Source organism: Scylla paramamosain, chromosome 41 (genome assembly GCF_035594125.1).
Source record: "Scylla paramamosain isolate STU-SP2022 chromosome 41, ASM3559412v1, whole genome shotgun sequence".
NCBI classification, from domain to species: domain Eukaryota; kingdom Metazoa; phylum Arthropoda; class Malacostraca; order Decapoda; family Portunidae; genus Scylla; species Scylla paramamosain.
In genome coordinates, this window is record NC_087191.1 from 13,191,135 (window position 1) to 13,212,204 (window position 21,070).

The 21,070-nt window shown below is 44.5% G+C and overlaps 1 protein-coding gene across 2 annotated transcripts; it reads right to left on the reverse strand.

Moving 5' to 3' along the window:
• Window positions 1–519: 519 nt before the first annotated feature.
• Window positions 520–19,530, reverse strand: LOC135093078 (PHAF1 protein CG7083-like). Of its 2 annotated transcripts, none has more exons than XM_063991958.1 (9): window positions 19,349–19,530; window positions 18,353–18,435; window positions 17,616–17,743; window positions 17,110–17,269; window positions 16,232–16,451; window positions 15,464–15,666; window positions 14,709–14,882; window positions 12,254–12,394; window positions 520–11,801 (listed from the first exon to the last, which is right to left on the reverse strand). In XM_063991958.1, exons 1-9 carry the CDS (start codon window positions 19,410–19,412, stop codon window positions 11,742–11,744), a joined length of 1,233 nt encoding a protein of 410 aa, XP_063848028.1. In that variant the 5' UTR covers window positions 19,413–19,530; the 3' UTR covers window positions 520–11,741. The 2 variants fall into 2 exon arrangements, with proteins under 2 accessions (XP_063848028.1, XP_063848027.1); XM_063991957.1 differs by having other exon boundaries at window positions 12,254–12,400.
• Between the last annotated feature and the right edge of the window lie 1,540 nt (window positions 19,531–21,070).

Consider the following 21,070-nt stretch of genomic DNA (forward strand, 5'->3'; position numbering starts at 1 on the left):
CCTATCTCCACAGTCTCCAGTGGGGCAGTGGTATACACACCAATGAACAATGTTAAAGCAGGCTGTGTCATATTGTTCAGCTATTTTAGAATGTCAAAAGACACTGTCAGCCACCTTCCTACATCAGTCAATGACCTCTGCACTGGACAGGGATTAAGCCCACTCACGTAAACACTGGACACCTGTGGGAAGCCACCTCCTCACACCTCAGGAGTGCTGACGAGTTGTATGACCAGACAGCCCATGTGAAAGGGCCCTGAGAACAATCTCCCTAAAGCATGGCATAAGCTTGAGAGATGGCAAGTCCTTAGAAAATATCCATTCTCTTGTGTGTTGGGTGTGACTAACAGAAGAAAGATTACCTGTACAAATGGTGCAGCTTCCTGTCCTGCACACACCAACCACCCTGAGCAACAGGTTCCCCAGGCAGGGGGATGGCAAGTCCCTGCTCTGTGCAGCACAAGTCACTCAAACACACCCTGGCAATTTCGTGTGTCGGGTTTGAATAAAAAGACGAAAGATTATTATCTGTATATTTTCATTTGCTTTGCATGGTGAAAATCACAATTCCATTAGTGTCAAAACAAAGTCATCAAAGGAGGTGATATTGAGGACCAGAACTCGATGCCGTATGAAATGTGGGGAGTCGCACGAAGGGCAACAAAAGAATGTACACGTGTGTGATGGTCATGATGGCGTGGGTGATGCTGGATGTGGCGCGGTACGGACTCTAATCCCTCAATAGGTGGTTTATCATACAGGGGAATGCACGGGTGGCTAGCATATCAACAGTATTATACATCAGAGGATCCTGCTGCTGCTGCTGCTGCTGCTGCTGCTGCTGCTGCTATGACAGGAAAATTTTTATACAATGCCTTTATTAAGTCTAGTATTTCAAGGATGACAAACATTATAAAGGAAAATCATTTGACTCTCACTTGATCATATAAAAAATAATTTCATTCCAGCCATTTGCCAGTTACAGAATACTATCACATTGCAAAATTCAGCACTACATTTACAATAATAATAATCATGATGATGATAATAATAATAATAATAATAATAATAATAATAATAATAATAATAGCAATAGTTCAATATCAAAGTACAGATTCAGGAAACACACATGAGAAATAATGACTTTAAATGTAACTCAAATCATTGCTTGCTGGGAAACACAACACAGCACATATGTATTTCTGAAAACACTAAAAAAGACCCACAATTCCTCAACATTCTGTCAAGGTGATGGCGTGCACACTCCACTTGTCTAGACGCATCACTGACAGGCGGCAGCGACCACTCAAGTGACACAAGGCCTGGAAGAATGCAGGCCAAACCTCCACGACTATCTGTCTGTCTGTCTCTCCTTCAACATCTAGATTATTACTACCAAGAGACACTCAGGCACATCCAATACCTCTTAGCTCACTAATAATAATAATAATAATAATAATAATAATAATAATAATAATAATAATAATAATAATAATAATAATAATACATATTGCCTCGTTGAAGTAAGGATCTGCTTAGCTTCAGGAAAAACTATCATTATGTTTTTTTCATCTTATCAGTAATGTACACTTCACTTCACAAACCTTCCCTTCCATTCCTGGTCTGGCTAAAACGGCCAACCATCTGTCCCTCCCCCCTCCATTCATCTTTCCATCTCAATAGCAATGCACACTTTACACTTAAACCTTCCCTCTCATCTCTGTTCAGACTACACTGTCCCTCCCTCCCTCCCTCTCTCCTCACTTTACCCAGTAGCAGCGGAGAGGTACAAACTCTACCTAAAACTAAATCAAAACAGCTCCCAGCCACAAAACACTTCAGCAGGTATAAAAATCACCTTCTCTACAACACCCAAGTCTTGCTAAACTGGAGGCGATGAGGAGACAGTCACCCCAGCACACGTCACCCAGCAGCCACTCACCCAAGCACTGGAGGTTACACAGCTCAACTCTCACCCTGCGCTACAGACACCACACCGACAGCACAGTTTATAGGTGGATACACTCAAGGTTTGAATCTAAAAGTGACTTGGAGACATGGAGAGGATCTGGTGAAGGATGTATAAATGGTTTGAATGTTATGTTTGAGGAAATTATGTTGCCAACAGCACAGTGTATAATGGATGTAAGCAAGGTTTGAATCTAATAGTGTTAGGTGTAGGAGACATGAGGGGACAGGTGAAGAATATAAAGATTTGAATCTAAGAGTGCAACATTAGCAAACATGGAGGGACAGAAAGGTACCACGACTGTAGCTTCTAAACGAATACACTCAAGATTTTAGTTTACAGATGAAACTTTTAGGAGAAAGCATGGCAGAGGGTCAGATGAAGCATACAAGTACTCAAGGGTTCAGAGCAAAGCTGTAACTTGCAGGGAACATCAAGAGTCAGGGAGATGCCATAACAGTCTGGCTTCCTTCCACTCAAGCTTTCAGTCTCAAAGATGGGTGAGGTAACTTGCTGGAAACATGAAGGGACAGGATCACCCTTGTCATTGCCTTCAAGAGTGTTTTATGTGTATGATAAGTGCACAGACAATATCTTAACGGTAGGCAGTGTTCCCTAGTGTGTGGTATGATGGGACAGGAAGTTCACCCTTGTCATCACCTGCTGGGGTATCTCGTTAGTGTATGACAGATGTACAGACAGTATCTTAAGGGCACACAGTGTTCTCTAGTGTGTGGTATGATAGGACAGGAAGCTCACCCTTGTCATTGCCTGCTGGGGTATCTCATTAGTGTATGACTGGTGTACAGACAGTATCTTAAGGACACACAGCATTCTCTAGTGTGTAGTATGATGGGACAGGTTCAACCATGTCGTTAGTGTATGATTGGTATACAGACAGTATCTTAAGGGCACACAGCATTCTCTAGTGTGTAGGATGATGGGACAGGCTCACCCATGTCAGTGCCTCCTAGGGTGTTCTATTGGAGTGTATGACAGGTGCACAGACAGTACATCTCAAGGCTACACATCACTGGCGTGTGGTACAGTACAGACAACACCACAGATACACAGTGCAGCGCCGCACATGACACCTCGGACACCACAAAGCAAGAGCAGCACACACCACCTTGGCCTGACATGCACACACACACACGTACACTCAACACAGCAGGGGTGAGAGCACAACACAATCCTTACACAGAAAACAAAGACCCGTGTAACCTTCTGAGTGACCACACGCAGAACTAATTAAGAATGGCACAGAGATAGCGTGTGGCTGGTGAGTGGCTGGGCTGGGGGAGAGCGAGAGGAGCATACTACTCATCCCACACTCCATCTAACCTTGTAGCAGCAGTGAGATAATACAGAGGCCTGCCACACACACTTCTGCTCTCTAGAGATGCGTCGTGCTATGTTGTACTTGTCTGTTGTAACGACTAAGTCTTACACACACTTACACATCGACTCTTTACACTTATGCTGGTTATGCTACACAAGCCTTAGCTAGAGTGACACCGACGGGAGCCTGTTGGGCAGCAAGGCAAGGCAAACACAAGACGCCTAGATGCAGACGAACGGATGTACAACGGAAAGTGAAATTGAATAAGAACACAAAGAAATGAGGAGTGAATCAACATTTATACCTCGTTTTCTTTTGTTTGTTTGTCATAGGAAGCGTTGGATGATATTTCAGAAACAAACACTGAAAAAAACTGCATTATAAATCAAAACAAAGAAACGAATGAATTGTACATTTAAACCTCATCCTGTTTGTTTGCCAGAGGAAGCACTGGATGATATTTCAAAAACACAAACACTGAAAAAATTCAATTACGAATCAAAACAAAGAAATGATGAGTGAATCGTACACTTAAACCACTCTCTTGTTTGTCAGAGGCGGGTCACACTGCAACAACACAAACACTCACTTGGGAATCACCACTGCTCTGACACATGAGGGAGAAGCAGCAAGGGGTGGGAGAGGAGAGTGTGGGAAGGTGTTTGAAATTATAAGTCCCACTGAAGACTGACTATTGTTCATGCTGCTTCCTATACATACACACACACACACACACAGATGTCAGCTATTCACAGGTGTTGCAGTGTCTTCAAGCTTTCTCTCCATCTTCTAAACACTCTTTACCTTCCCTTCTCTTAATCTTCCTCCTACAATACAACACACACACACACACACACACACAGATGTCAGCTATTCACAGGTGTTGCAATGTCTTCAAGCTTTCTATCTTCTAAACACTCTTTACCTTCCCTCCTCTTAATCTTCCTTCTACAATACACCAGTTATCATTGCTCTATATTCTTAAGGTGACAGAAGAGGGAAGGGAGAATTGGTGGTTTGTTTTAAATGGAGTGAATTTGCTTCAGTGTTCCTTCTTGTTTTTCTCCTACAATTCACTTCCTCTTAAAACAACCATTGCTCTTTATTCTTAAGGTGATAAAAGAGAGGAAGGAAGGGAGGAAAGAAATGAAGAAATGGAGGGAACCAGCTTTAGTGTCACTTGTCTGTCTCCTACACAGTATCATCTCTTCATTAAGTTCTAAACAGTACACAAGAGAGGGAGAGAGGGAGGGAAGATAAACTGGTGGTGCTTGTATGAAGAGATGGAGTGAACCAGCTTTAGTGTTGCCTCTTGTCTGTCTCCTACACAATACCACCTCTTCCCTAAGTTATTCATAAGGTGACACAAGAGAGGGAGAGATGGAAGATTAACTGGTAGTGCTTGTATAAAGAAATAGAGTGAATCAGCTTTAGTCTCCCCTTGTCTGTCTCCTACACAATACCACCTCTTCCTTAAGTTATTCATAAGGTGACACAAGAGAGGGAGAGAGAGAAGATTAACTGGTAGTGTTTGTATAAAGAAATAGAGTGAATCAGCTTTAGTCTCCCCTTGTCTGTCTCCTACACAATACCACCTCTTCCTTAAGTTATTCATAAGGTGACACAAGAGAGGGAGAGAGAGAAGATTAACTGGTAGTGCTTGTATAAAGAAATAGAGTGAATCAGCTTTTATTGCCTCCCTCTTGTCTTACATAACACTCCAACTTCTTAAGACTCTCTATTTTTAAAGTGACACAGGAGAGAAGGAAGGGAAGATCAACTGAGAGTCTTTATATTAATCAGTTTGTGTCATTTCCTCCTGTTCCTGTAAGCCTAAGGTGTCCAAATGGCTCTTAAATAGGTGGGTGATATATGTCTTAATATTGATACAGATATACATTCTCTCTCTCTCATATGTATAAATGAACTTAGTGTCAATGTGTGAGTGAGTGGGGTTGTGGTGGTGGTGGTGGTGATACAGTGAAGGAGAACTTTGTCTCTCTTGCTTCAGTAGGGTGTCGTCAGGAAGAGAATATTAAAAGTTATGTGTAGACAGAATATGATAGAGACTCATCAGTTCAGAGTTAGGTTCGGAGAGAATATGATAGAGAAGAGAATAGGATAGAGAATAGGATAGAGAAAGAAAGTTGAAATATGTTAGGTAAGCTTGTCCTGAGAGAGAATGGGACAGAGAAGTAAAATTGTCATCTTTAGAGAGAGAATGCAATAGAGAAATAAGACAGGTAAGGTTGTCATCTTGAGTTAGAACACAAAGGAGACAAACTTCTATTCCATCCTGTGTCTTACCACAACTACTACCACCACCACCACCACCACCACCACCACCACCATACCAATACAACACAGTAATCTTAAGTACACACACACACACGCTGTCCTCATGAGCACACAGGACAAGCATTGGTGTGCATGGGAGACACCACCACAACACCACACACACACACACACACACACACACACACAGCCACACAGCAACAAAACACTGCCTGTGTTAAGAGGTAAAACTGACTGACCTAAACCTCCACTGTGAAGATTCCATCACAAAAGTATTCTTAGGAAACTGTGTCTTGTTCTGGCTGTATAGGAAGTAATGAGGAGGAGGAGGAGGAGGAGGAGGAGAAGGGGGGGAGGAGGGGGGGATATGTAAGATGGAATGGAAAAAACACCAACAAAATATTCTTAGGAAAATGTCTATAGGAAGAAAGTAACGAGGAGGAGGAGGAGGAGGAAGGGAAAAATCTGCAGTGTAACAGGGGATAGAGGAAGACTAAGGGGGGATAATATTGTAATGTGGAACAGATGAAACACCAACAAAATATCAATTCTTAGGAAACTCTGATAAAAAAAGAGGTGAACTTAAAAATTTATTACTCATATTAATTCTTGTTTTACTGGCTTGAAGTCTGAGTTCTGTCACCACTACTCAGGGCAGCCACACAAACACAGGCAGCCTTAACCCGTACTCAGAAACACCTTGCTCTTTCACTACGACTGTTCTCCAAGGCCACATAGATGAATAGCCATGTTCTCAAGAGTGTTTCTCCTGCTAATAGTATGGAAATCTTGTTCATCCATCACCAGAATCACAGAAACACCCTTGAAAACCCACGTCACTTCATCTAGAGCCTTTGTACAGTGGAGGTGTGGTGCAGAAGTGTTTCGGAGGACAGATACACCCATGCTGCCTGAAATCTCTCAAGTCTGTGAGCAAATTAACGGCTATTTGAAAACTGCACATAACACACACCCACGTGCACACGAACATGCACAAACACACACACACACAAAGCAAAGTGTGAAAAATACTGTGGTTAAATATATGTATATCAATAACGGCTAGAAAATATTGCTTACCGTAGCAGATATATAGAGAGAGAGGGGAGACAAAAATGTTACCTGATGATCCTTAAAAATAAATATCTTTTTTTGGTTTTTCTGAGATCTTTATATATATTTTTTATGGAGCTACCGTCAGAAACACACACCGCCACACACCACGGCCATGTGTGGCGCCTCTAGACCCTTGGGTAACACACACACACACACACACACACAATATTGAGTCCTATAAACTGTTACTGGTTTATCCAAGGAGGAGGAAAAGGAGGAGACAGCCACACATCCCCCCAAACTTCCCTTCTCTTCCCTTCCCTTCACTTCAAAGGATGTGGGAAGGGAGGAGAAAGGAATGGGGAAAAAAGGGAATGATGACAAGAATGAAAGGGGAGGAGACTGAATGGAGAGGAAAAAAAAAAAAGGAAAAAATAGGATGGCTGACAGGAATGAAAGAGGAGAGAAGGGAGAGTCAAGAGATAGAAAAGAAGAAAAACAGGATGATGACAAGAATGAAAGTGGAAAAGAATAATGAAAGGAGACGGAAAAAGGAAAAAAAAAAAAAAGGACAGTATTAATATTTGGGAGTATGGCAAAGAGAGGCAGTCCTACCACACACACACACATACACACACACACACATACACAAGGAAGGTGCCAGCAACTCCTCTGAACCAAGACAGCATAAAGACAAGCTCAAGGTAAAATGAATCCCCAACTATGAATGAGTAAACTGCTTCAGAATATGACTATACTCACTCACTCACTCAGACCCTCCCACTCACATCCATTCAGACCTCCCTCATTGCTACAGGAGGGAAAGAGAGCTAGAAGACCCAGACAGCCAAGCCCTAAGGTGTTCACTACCCCCTCCTTCCCTCCCTCCCTCCCTTGGCAGTCTTGAGGCACAACACAACAGCAGCAACACACCCACTCAGACCTCCCCTCACTGCTACAGGAGAGGGAAAGAGAGGTAGAAGGACCAGACAGCCAAGCCCTAAGGTGTTCACTGCCCCCTCCCTCCCCTTCCCTCCCTCCCTCCCTCTCTTGGCAGTCTTGAGGCGCAACACAACGGCAGCAAGACAAGGTATACATCCCAGCCTTAAGATCTATGTATCCTAGTATGTATTATTAAGTATTCTAATGCTTCATATATGAAAGACATTATTGGAAATTCAGAACTACAAACATAGAGGATGTATGTATGTATGTATGTACGAGTATGTATGTATGTATTTATGTATGTATGTATTTCTTTTTTCTTTTTCTTTCTTTTTTTGTTTTTTTTGTTCAGTTTGAGGTGTTTGTCATGTTAGTATGTTTTATTTTTTGTTATTTTTTTTCCTGGCTTTGTCTTTTTTTTTATGATTTAAAAGTAAGAAAGTGTCGCGTGGCCCAGAGTGGGCAGCGGCGGCGGCGGTGGCGGCAGCAGCACACACAGGCACAGCACTGCAGGCGCCGCACAAAATATGAATAAAAATAGATAAACAAAAAAATAAATAAGTAAAAACACAGATAAATGAAAGGAAATATAAATAAAAACAGATACACAAAAGAAAATTAATCAAACCACAAATAAAAAAAGGAAAATATAAATAAAAACAAATAAACAAAAGAAAGATATGAACAAAAACAAAGAAACAAAATAAAACACGAATGAAACCACCCAGAATGCAATGGTGTCGGATGCCTTGTACACCCGACCATTACGTCTTGAACACAAAAGATAATTCGTACGGAAAATAATGAACGAGACCAATAATAATAATAATAATAACAATAACGACAAACATAGACCCCCTCAGTATTGCAGTCAGCCCACACCACAGCTAAACAAAATAAATATAAAGAAAACTGAACAAATAGCAATAACAATGAAATCCAAATCTGACAAAGCCAATGCATGTTTTTTGAAGTGCTGATAAATTTTAATAAAGTGTTGAAAAAATCGTAAGACACTGCTGAAAACTGATCCATTTGAATTTAGTACAAAGACAATTTAAGCAATACCAAGTTTGTATCAAGATGGAGGACATTATACACACACAAACACTCCTGCAGTTCAGTGCTGTACGAGAATTCGCAGTAACACTAATAACCTTAATAAAACTAAACACTCTCTCCGGCCAGCACAACAAGCAGGTCGGTGAAACAGCACAACACCTGCTCCTCCTGCGGGGGATGGAAGCCCTCATGGGGGAATGTGGGGATGGGGGAGCAATACGACTGGCCACCTCCACCCTCAGTGACACGACCTACAGCCCTGGGACACGTAACACTGCTAACTCTGGCTGACACTACTCCTGGGTGCCTGTGTGGGTGTGTTGGGGACTGCTGTAACTGATGTACTGACTTGCATTTCCTTATTCACCTTCCTTTGGTTTCTTTTGGTCTGTTTCTTATTTCTTATTATTCTTATTGGTTTGTTTCTTATTCCTGTTCCTGCTTACCTACTTTGCTAAATACTTCTGTTAGCTCACTGCCTCTCCATGACAAAACTGACAAGTCCTTCTCTTCCACCCAGCTGTCCCTATCCACTCCCTTCTCTCAGTCTCTATTTATCCTATCTTTGCCTCACACCCTACCCTCACCACCACTGCCCTCAATGGCCACACTCCACCTCCTCCGCCTCCTCCACCTCTGCTGTGCCTGGCCTGGGGTCCCACAGAGCCTAGTCAGGGCTGAGAGGGACCTGCTATAGCCTCAACTTAAATTACAAACCAGATCCAAGGTTTGACTTATTGTAATGTTAAGTAATATAACGCTGATTGTCTGTAATCTCAGTTAATTAGGAAATGTCTCTCTGTGATCCTCTCTGCTGTATGTAACTCATGAGCAAAACACACACACACACACACACACGCACACACACACACTCGACTTAAATAACCTAAGCAAGAACGGCTCCTTGCCGCCCTCAGTCTTAAATATTCCGGACTCCTTCAGTCTCCATTAATAAAACCTAACAAGAAATTAAAAAAACACTGGAAAAACCACATTTCCAAACACAACCAGGGAGATAAAATGGAGCAACAAAGATACTGCAATGTGAGAGATGGCAGCCAGGCAGCCAGCAACCACCAGCTGGCACCTGGCACCTGTCTTCCTGCCTGCACTGTGGCTCATCCTGGCACAGTGCGGCGCCCAGCCCTTGAGCCCGGCACCCCCACAGCCTGCCCTGCTTGTCACCCCCCCTCGCTGGATGTCACCCAAGGCAGGGCACAGTGAGGGAGAACCAGAGACGAGCGTGTGGTGTTCAGTGAGGGAAGCAAGCAAGACTGTCACACCAACTTGATGAACAGGCTCCTTCACTTGTCACTCCCTCACTAGATGTCACCAGAGGCAGCAACACAGTGAGGGAACCAAGCAAGACTGTCACACCAACTTGATGAACAGGCTTCTTCACTTGTCACTCCCTCACCAGACACCACCAAGACAAGGTGTGGTAGCAGAGAACCAAAGTAAACAGTCATGCCAACTCAGAATGAACACACACAGTTCCTAGGTGACGCTGGGCACCACCACCTGCCCTCACCCACAATGCCTGGGGTGAAGCTTTCTGGCCGTGCGGAACACAATAACACTGCTAATTCGTGTGTTCCGTGACGGCGGCCTGAAGCGAGTCTCCGTTAAGTAAACAAAAGAGGGGAGGTGGGCATGTAAACAACACTGTGAATAGAAGCAGTGGTGGAGTTATTTACAGCTCTTTGTGCCTGATGCTGATGATGAGTCTTTGAACTACCAAACAAGAATCTTTGAACTACGGAACAAGGCTCACACCTTGACAATATGGCACCGTCCCCTCCGACACAGGGAGGCACCACTGCACGCCCCTCCCGGCACCGCAGCAAAGAGTGCCGTGCTGTGTGCGTCTCGGGGACAAACGTGCGACACTCGTACACTCGCAATGCACCCAAAAACACTTCACACACTTAATAAAAAGTGATAATATTTTTTTAATTTATGATAAAAACTCGCGCCGTCTGGCCATTTTCTCGACTGCAGACACATGCCTTCACTCGGCCGCCAGTCTGTGTTGCTGCCAGTGTCCCGCTGAGTGGAGGGGCAGGGAGGGGCTGCCACAATGCTCTCAGGTCCAGCTGAGTTCAGCGTGGCCCAGCAGACAACGGAAGCCTGTCAACTCAGCTCTCCGGTTTGATTGACATTGCACCACCACTCCACAACACCACCACTACACCACAACCTCAGCCTCTCCTCCACTCAGCTTTCTGGTTTGCCTGGACACTACACCACCACACTACACATCACTCATCACCACAACCTCTCCTCCACCTCCTCCACCTCTCACTCAGGAGACGTGGAGGGGGCAACAGTATGCCAGGCGGTAAATGTCCTTTGAAATGTCTCTCACACTAACCTCAAGGCCCTGCAGAGCCACACAGACTGTCTCTTGGCTCACTGCAGCACACACGGGCCACACCACTGCCACGGCACTGCCACGGCACTGTCACAGCACTGTCCCTGTTCAGTGCCACATGTCAACTCCCTGGGGTGATGTCCTGTGACACTTGCTGGCTCTGAGGTTCACCAACTTCAACTTGAGGGAAAAGCTGAAGAGAGGTCTTGAACAGTCTGGCACCAGCGCGTCATTCATGGAGAAATGAGAAGAGAGTAATGGTAATGTTCTGTTTTGTGTGTGTTCTGTGTGTGTTCTGCCAGTCCCCAAGGCCGCCAGCCAGCCAATTAGCCTTGCCTTCCTAGCCTCGCCCTGGTTTCTGCCTCAAATGAGTAAAAAATTGTAAAACTCACTCAATCATGCTCCATCTCAAGAAAAATCAACACCTTTCCTGAGGTTAGATTAAGAGTGTTTACATATACATATACATATATATATATATATATATAAATGTACCTTTACAGTTACTTAGGTAGTGTGCATGTGTGTGGAGTGTGCCTGGGTGTCTGAATGTGGTGTGTGGTGTACATGTGAGGTGTCTGAGTGAGTGAAAGTATGCAGTATGTGCTTGAACATGTGGTGTGTGTGGGGGGGCAGGAAGGGCAGGGCGGCCTCACAGCTGACGTGGGGCACTTCCCAGGCCAGGGCTACAGCCAGTACTATGCAGCCTCCTCACTCTCATACAGTGTGACGGAGGCTATGTGTCCATTGGCCATCACCTGCAAGGAGGAGAGGGCGTCAGGCAACAGAGGAGAGGGTGAAAAGTGGTTAGTGCAGGTGACAGTGCCCACTGAAGACAACAACAATGACCACAGAAGGTAACAACAGCCATAAAAGAAGAGCGTTTGATAACAGTAATGAGTGTATAAGGTGACAAAAATGAGCAGGGAAGTGAATAGTAATGAGCCAATGTTTTGTGATAAGTATATTCTTCGACCACAGAGGTCATTATGTAGGTCCTCAAGGGAAGGAGTGGCAGCAGGTGACAGTAATGAGGAGGGAAGGTAACAAGAAGGAGTAGACAAGTGTAATTTAGCTTTGATTTCTCAGCTTTTATGTTTTGTTTTGGGTTTTCTGGAATATGAAAGAGCAACAGCTACCTCTTCCTCTCTCTCTCTCTCTCTCTCTCTCTCTCTCTCTCTCTCTCTCTCTCTCTCTCTCTCTCTCTCACCTCAAAGATGATGTCCTGATATGCATAACAGAAGGTTGAGCCAAACGGGTTGGAGGTGTTGGTGGAGGAGGAGCGATGCAGCACAACGGGGCGGCCACGGGGCTTGATGCGTGACCCCAGGGTGTCCCACAAGGTCACACTCTGCACCTGCAAGGCCACTACTGTCACTGCCTGCACCTTGGGCCACTACTGATGCACTGGCTGGCTGACTGACTGACTGACTGATGACTGACTGGCTGACTGACTGACTGGCTGGCTGACTGACTGGCTGGCTGACTGACTGACTGACTGATGACTGACTGACTGATGGACTGCTACTCTTAAGGATACTACTGCTCCCCCCTCTCCCTCCCCTGTGCCAGCCTTCCTATCACCACCTGTCCTCCCTATCAATACAATCATCTAACCTACTCTTGAAACTACCTACATGTGTGTTGATGGTAACCACATGACTGCTAAACCTCTTCCACTTGTCTACCACTCTCTTTGTGAACCACCTCCTACCAGTTTCCTCCCTAAACCCAAACTTGTCTAGCTTATATCTTCTCCCTTGAGTTACGTTCTGAGTGTTTACTGTGAGAGAAGTCCCCCTCCCAACCCTACTACACCAGAAGAGGTCTTGATGCTCCAGTAACACACACACATGCACACACACACACACACACACATATGCACACACTTCAACACTAACTCAGAGCACACCACCACCTCCATTAAGTCCTGCAGAAGCCACAGAAGCAGACGCAAGCGATGGGGTGGCCCTTGTGGGGTGAAATAAACAGTTTTCCTGAGTTTAGACACATGCAGCAAAATCTGACAAATGATTTTAAACACATGCGAGATTAAAACAAAAAAAGACGTGCCATGTTATGTGTGTGTGAGTGTGTGTGTGTCTAAGTGTTTGTGTGAGTGTGTGTTCCCCTTACCATCATCAACACAGGGCCGGGAGAACCAGGATCAGGCACGACGGGTAGCCAGACAGAACGTGAAAATAAAAGTTTACGACAATCAGAAAGGCAATGCTAGAAAGAATAAAAAATAAAAGAGAATTGTTATGGCTGCCGTGTGTGTGTGTGTGTGTGTGTGTGTGTGTGTGTGTGTGTGTGTGTGTGTGTGTGTGTGTGTGTGTTTGTGTGTGTGGGGCAGGGAAGCAGGGCAGAAATGGAGTTTATCTGAGGACTGTTATGTAATGTGACTTGTTCTCTACTAATAAATCAAGGTAAATTTCAGTATATCATTCATGTTCCTTTAAACTGTGTGTAAATAAAGCACTTGGAAATCTGAATCAGCCTTTTAACTGTGACATTCAAGCGGTAACTTTAAAGATTTGATTTATGGACACAAACTCTACAAGGAAATTATGTAAAATCATCTTATTCACAGCTCCAGAAATTTGTCACGTTAATATTGACACACCAAGAGTCCCCTGCAATTAGTCACTGATGCTCCAACAAAAAATGAACAACAAATTACACACTCAAAGAGGAAATGGTGGAAAAACATTTATCCAAAACTTCAGAAACAAGTACGGTAAACATTTATCAAGATTTTCCTGCAGTTAACTAAGTCACCAGCACTCCAGCAAGCACAAGGTCCCAGAATGTTTGTGAATGTTTGTTAAATCTGCCCTTCCTTCCACTCACACCACCCCACACACACACACACACACACACACACACACACACACACACACACACACGGCAGCCTCCTCTACACCTAGCCAGAACAGATTGGTAAGTCAAGCCAAGTTAATGAGGTACTAACATGTCTATTGAATGATGGCAACACATTATAACATGCTTGGTGCTAAGAATTCTCTATTACTAAGTGTTTATGACTAAGTGTTTGTTACTAGGTGTTCATGCAAGTTGTTTGTGTGAGGTTAAGTTAAAAAGGTTATTATAATTTGCTTGGTCTGATTACGTTTGTTTGTAGTGAAGTTATGCAAGGTGGAATTGTTAGCTAAAGACCTCCAGGAAATGTTAGGTTCTTATCCGTTTATAGTGAAAAGGTTTACAAATTAACTGAGATACAAATTGGAACAGCTATAGACCTCTGGGAAAAATTATGTTCTTAGGTCTGTTTGTAGATGAAAGGTTAACTGGGATACAAAATGAAACAGCTAAATAATTCCGGGAAATGTTCTGTTCTTTTCACTGCTTGTAGATGAAAGGTTTGCAAATTAACTGAGATACAAAGTGGAACAGCTGAAGACCTCTGGAAATTATGTTCTTATCCCTATTTGTAGATGAAAGGTTTGCAAATTAACTGGGATACGAGATTAAACACCTAAATAACTCTGGGAAATATTATGTTCTTAAGCCTGTTTATAGATGAAAGGCTTACAAGTTAACTAGGATGCAAAGTCAAACCATAAACTACACACCTCTGATAGAACATACACCACAAACATGACAATTAGTAGACAATGTGACAAGGGAGTGAGGGGCTGTACCGTGATGGTGGAGGGGAGGTCGATGAGCTGGGTGCCGTCCTCAGGCTGCCGGGGCACAGTGAGGGGCAGCTCAAACTCACAGCGGTGATACATGTTGAAGTTGTAGTGGCCAGGAAAGTTTGTGTGCAGGACGAACTTCTTGGCACGCTGCGTCTTGGCGTCAAACAGCACATCCTAGGGAGGGACAGGAGGTGAGGGGGTGTTCAGGCTATCTAAAGAGGGAGAGGGGTAGTATATGACAGGCTAAGGCTATTTAGAGAGGGAGAATGGGCAGTATATGATAGGCTAGGCAGGGAGGTACAAGATGTTCAGGGTATCTAGAGAGGGAGGATGGGAAGTATATGATAGGCTAGGCAGGGAGGTACAGGGTGTGGGAGAAGGGACAGTACGACAGGCTAGGCAAACTTTAAGAGACTTTTTACTCTAGCTTAAAATTCAGGGGTGTATAGGAAAGGTTTAGGAGTCTATAGCAAGAGTCAAGGCATCTATGGGGCAGTTCAGACAGAAGGGAGTCAACACATATCACTCAATACCAAACCAAGAAAGAAGTAATTAAAGATGAAGCTATAGGGGAGGTTTAGGAATCTATAGAGAAGGCTAGGGCATCTATAGAGCAGTCAAACATAAACAATACAAAGACAAGAGTGAAATAATTAAGATGAAGCTATAGAGAAGGTTTAGGGGTTTATGGAAAGAGTTCAGGAGTCTATAGAGAAGGTTGTGGCATCTATAGAGCAGCCAAACACAAACAGTACCAGGCCAAGGGTGAAGTAGTTGAAGAAGAAGTCAGAGCGGGTGGTGGCTTTCCTCGCGTGGGCATTGTGAATCTTCATTTTGTCCTCAGACTTGTAGAACACCCTGGAGGGGGCACCCAGGGCCATGGCCACCTCCTGGCACGATGCCCCAAACTGAATGGTGCGGGTGAAGGTCTGCCGGGAGTCGTGGTGGCGCGCCCGGCCTGTTGAGAGAGGGGCAGGTGAGAGAGAGAGAGAGAGAAAGAGATGGTGTGGGTGTGTAATAGACAGGTGGTGTGAAGGAGTGAGGGAGTGAGAGGAGATGTGGATGAGTGATGGGCATGGGAGAGGTGCTGTGAGGGAGTGAGGGGCTTGGATGAGGTAGTAAGGGTGAGCAAGGTACAGGTGAGTGAGGAGGCTGAGTTTAATATCAAGGCAATGAACTAAGTATAGTCTAACCTCACCGTACAGCTGCAAACAGTCTGATCTCACCCTACATACCCTAATCTAACTTCACCCTATACACCATCAACCCAGTCTAACCTAACCTAACACCCAAAGAACCTTAGTTTACCCTCATCCTTCACTCTATCCTCCTCTCCCTCTATCCTAACCTAACCTAACACAAGGAACCTTACAGTTTACCCTCCCCCTTCACTCTATCCTCCTCCTCTACCCAGTCCAGTCTAACCTCACTCAACACCCAAGAACCTTACAGTTTACCCTCACCCTTCACTCTATTCTCCTCCCCCACCCAGCCCAGCCTAACCTCACCCAACACCCACTTACCGTCATCCGTGAAGAGGCTAAGTCGAAGTTCCTTAGTCTTCCCCATGTCTCGCAGCACCAACAGAGAGTCAAGGTGGATGAGGTTGTGAATGCAGGAGGCTGGCAGTGGAGGCGCCCTCGGATCACTAGGATTGTTGCCACTGTATATGAGCATCTTAGACACCACAGGGGAGGCTCCACTGGGGAACATGAGGGAGCTGAAGCCCTTGTTGAGGCTGGGCTGTGAGGGGAAAGGGTCGGGGAAGGAGAGAGAGCAGGTTGTGTGGGTTAGTGATCTTGTCTTGGCTTGTTTGGTTGGTATGTCTTGTTTCTCCTTAATAAAACACTAAAAAAAGGTAAAATAACATTAAAAACAATGCAGAAAGCTTTAAAAACTCTCATACACAGTTAATTTCATTTGATACACCCTATTTCCTTCTAAAAACACTAAATACCCATGATATACACAAGGAAACACCCAAAAACACATTCAAAACTCCCTCAATTCAATTCATATACCCCATTTCACACACTACACCCTATTAAACTATCCCTAGACATGAAAACACCCTTGAAAACCATAACAACTTGCACTACACCCTGTTAACCTATCCCCAGGAACAAAAACACCCTTGAAAATCCCAGCAACTTCCACTACACCCTGTTAAACTACAAGAACCACAAAAAACACCCTTGAAAACCACAACAACTTGCACTACACCCTGTTAACCTATCCCCAGGAACAAAAACACCCTTGAAAATCCCAGCAACTTCCACTACACCCTGTTAAACTACAAGAACCACAAAAAACACCCTCGAAAACCACAACAACTTGCATTACACCCTGCCAAGCCATCCAACTCACTCTCCCACCTTCCACCCTTCCACTACAAACCCACCTGGTACTTCTGATCCACTGAGAAGAAGAAAGATAACCCTGGGAAGTTGATAGCTAGAATCTGCCTCTCCCAGTCATAAACGCCGGGGTGGGTGGCGCCAAAAGAGTGGTCAATCTGCTCAATGCTTGGGATGACCTCCGGAGAACTGAATGTTATGCCACTGCAGGGTCAAGCAAGGAGGGTGCCGGGTCAGGTCGGGTTAGGGTGTAAATAGGGTCACGGAATGGAGGGAGGAATGGGAAGGGTGTCAAATTAGAAAGGTGAAAATATTGTGATCCAGAGAGAGAGAGAGAGAGAGAGAGAGAGAGAGAGAGAGAGAGAGAGAGAGAGAGAGAGAGAGAGAGAGAGAGAGAGAGAGAGAGAGAGAGAGAGAGAGAGTTTTATAAAATAAACATTAAAAAATTGTAGCTTTAAAGATAAAAATATGACAGATTAATTTACACACACACACACACACACACACACACAGATATGGATACACAGAACCGGCCACCACTCGGCCTTACCAGTACTTCAGCTTGACCGCCTTCATGTTATACACCTCGATGACCTTGAGACGCTGACACAGGGGGTCGAAGAAGAGCTGGATGCCATCTTGAGACAGGTTCAGGATCAGGTCAGTCTCCAGAGAGGTCTGTAAAAACACCCCAAGCTTTTGACTCCTTCACAGCAACAGGGAACAAGTCACAGCAATAAAAGCAATGCAAAGAATCTTTTAGAGCACCCACAAGTGAAAAAAGGGATGGGAAGAGTAGGTTATGCATTGTGCAGCTGGTATTACACTCTGAGGTGACTGTGGGATAAAAAAACAAGCGCTTAGGAGTAGCTTGCAATTAAGAAAACGTGTCAGATAGCAGTGTAAGGGTTAAATACATGACAGCTGGTGGATGAAGGCTGGCAGAGAGTGGAGAGGTGTGGAAGATATGATAAAAAGCACTGGTACTGAAAAACACCAATAAACACCTCAAGGCTGGGTAAGGAAGGCCAGGCAAGGGTGAAGGGATATAATAAGCAGATACACAGGTTATATGATAATAAAAACAAAAGTAATAATGATATAAATACAGGTAAATATGGATATATACATACTTACAAGGCAAATTAAATACTCGGTTTAAACAAGTGATGGTTGCAGGAGGAAGAGAGAGTAAAGATGAGGGCTGTAGAAGACATCACACACACACACACACACACACACACACAGGTTAGGCCACAAACAAACTTAGCGGCAATGAGTACTCACAGTATCGCTGTAGAGGACATGAACTCCACGAATGGTGCCGACCTGGTGCTGGATAATGGCCACCGCCTGGCTGAAGTGCATCCCTGTGGGGGGAAAGGCGTCATGACATGGAATACAGGTTGGGGTGGGGGTGGGGTGGGAGGTGTGGGTAGCAGGATAAAGGGTAATAGTTTAGGGTGTGGGAAATGATAATGATGATTTCAGTGATGACAGAGATAAAATGATGATTACTTAGTTGGTGGAGGGTGTTGTAAGAGAGAGAGAGAGAGAGAGAGAGAGAGAGAGAGAGAGAGAGAGAGAGAGAGAGAGAGAGAGAGAGAGAGAGAGACCAAAACACACACATACACACATACATGACAAACCTACCCCCACAACTGCCAAGGTTACACCTACTCACCCACCTACCCACACACACCCACACCATGTCATCATAAAATATTAAGGTAACCACTTTGCTACACAGACAACACTTCAAAACAAACAAGAGAGAGAGAGTGTAAGTGTACCAGACAACACACACAAACACACACACTCACAGACACAAGTGGTTTGAGACAATTTAGGAAGGGAAGTTAGTAAATATGAGTTAGAACAATAGCATCCCTTGTATTCCTAACGTGATCTGAAGACTAAGTAGTATTGGTCCCAGCTCCCCATTCCCTACACACGCAACACAAACACCCATTTCTCTGAGTTGGGTGGCTGTTTGTAGGAGAGAAACAGAGAGGCAGAGTGGCAGACAGGTATTAGTGAAGGACAAACAAGGTGACAGACAAACAAAGTGAGAATCGTATGAGCAAAGTGATTTCAGCTGCCTCTCTCCCACTTACCCACTACAGACACCCATTTCTCTAAGCTGGGTGACTGTTTGTAAGAGAGGAACAGAGAGGCAGAGAGAAGGAGAGGTATCAGTGAAGGACAAAGAAGGTGACAGGCAAAGTGAGGATCGTATCTGTAGGCAAACAAAGTGGTATCAGCTCCCGTCTCCCCACTTACCTAGTACAAACTCCCATTTCTCTGAGCTGAGGGACTGTTCCGGGTACACCTCTAGCTCCAACATGGTGGCGTCCTGTCCTCAGCTGTGCCTCCTCCTCCTCATCACACTCTGCTTCGCTTGCTACGTGTTCCCTGCCTTCTTTATCCCACTCCTCCTCATCCTTCTCAATTTAACAACAATAAGTGAACGAAAACAAATAACCCCCTTAATCTTTCAAAGGATTCACTTGGGGTAGTAATGGGTTCTGATCCTTTAATTCTCTAACCCACCTTACTCCTCTATTTCATTTAGTGAAGCTCATATTTTGACCATTCTCGTTTCTTTTAATAATAGGTAGATAAAAGAAAGCAAGTTCTATAATGCCAAAAGGCAGGAAAGGGTGGATTTATAATTAATTTATTCTATATAAGGAATCCAAGCCTTTAAAGTGAGCAATGACTCGATATTGTGTATTTTGACATAAATCGTTTCGTCTTAATTTACAATTTCAGGGTGAAAGAAGTCAGATTTATAATCCAAACCCTTTACTTCACATAAGGAGTTGAACACTCTTTCAGTGAGCGATGAGTCAATAAAGCGTATTTTGACTTGAAGGGCTTCGCCGTCTATACTCTAACAGCTGATCAGGCGCATGCGCACACGTACCCTCAGTTCAAGGGTGCGTTTACGTCATCCCCCTGTCATGCTTCTCTCGTCCAAATACATGTAAAAAGCCATTCTCTGTCTCTCCCCCCGGGGTTGTTGGGGACACGAGGGAAAGCAAGGGCGTTATAGAGGCTTTTGTTCTCTCCCGCCAGCTATATTAGGAAGGGATCTGTCTCCACGCAGCTGGTTATTTTATTTCCATTTTCTCCGTCTCAAGGATGCTGCTCTCTCTCTCTCTCTCTCTCTCTCTCTCTCTCTCTCTCTCTCTCTCTCTCTCCGTGATATATGCTGTATTACACCAGTAACACATATATCAAGTTCAGTGACATAGAAATGCCTAGCCTTTATCAGTCAGACAGGTAGGTGCGCAGATAATTTTTTTTTTTTCATGCCACATTATCTTAGTAGCAACAATAATTACTGACCCGCCCGTGACTGTAATAAGGCCATACTTGCCTGGAAATCTGGCGCGTTGCCAAAGTTTTACTACAACTACTACCATTACTACTACTTATTTGATAGAAAATACTACGCATTGACCGGAGTGGTGCTGCGCGTGTTACTCATACATGTAGCGACCAAAACAGTCGACCAGACGGGTTGACTCCTCATCAGCGCGCACTCGCATCTTTTGTTCCCAGAGAGCCGCACAAGAATGAGCTGAGGCTCGCTTTCCATCCCTGCCAGTGACCCTCAGGCCTCCTACTCTCAGAACTGTCAACTTTTTAATACGTAGCTACTCGATTTATGTAATGTAAACTCAAGCTCAAAAGTGATTGAGCCAGTGCGTGCCTTTTATCTACTCAGCCTTCAACCTCGTCACCCCGAACGGTGCCGCGCCCTTCGGCGACGCCTTACAGTTCATCGACCCCTTCGGCGACGCCCTACGGCGCGCAGTGTGCTTTGGCGACAAGCTACGGTGATATACAACGGAGCCGTCATAGAGCTATGATATACTGGAGGTCTCTCGCTCCACTCTCATCAAGACAAACGAGGCGGAGCTTACGATCAGCAGATAGACACTTTCTTTTTCCATACTAAACGAAAAATGTGCGAAAAGCACATTAGTTTTCTAA

Coding starts and splice junctions, on each gene's coding strand:
- LOC135093078 (XM_063991957.1), bottom strand. CDS start 19,412: ATGTTGGAGCTAGAGGTGTACCCGGAACAGTCCCTCAGCTCAGAGAAA. Junction 16,452..17,109: donor CAGTGGATCAGAAGTACCAG/GTGGGTTTGTAG, acceptor TTCCCCTCACAG/CCCAGCCTCAACAAGGGCTT. Junction 15,667..16,231: donor TAGCCTCTTCACGGATGACG/GTAAGTGGGTGT, acceptor CTCTCTCAACAG/GCCGGGCGCGCCACCACGAC.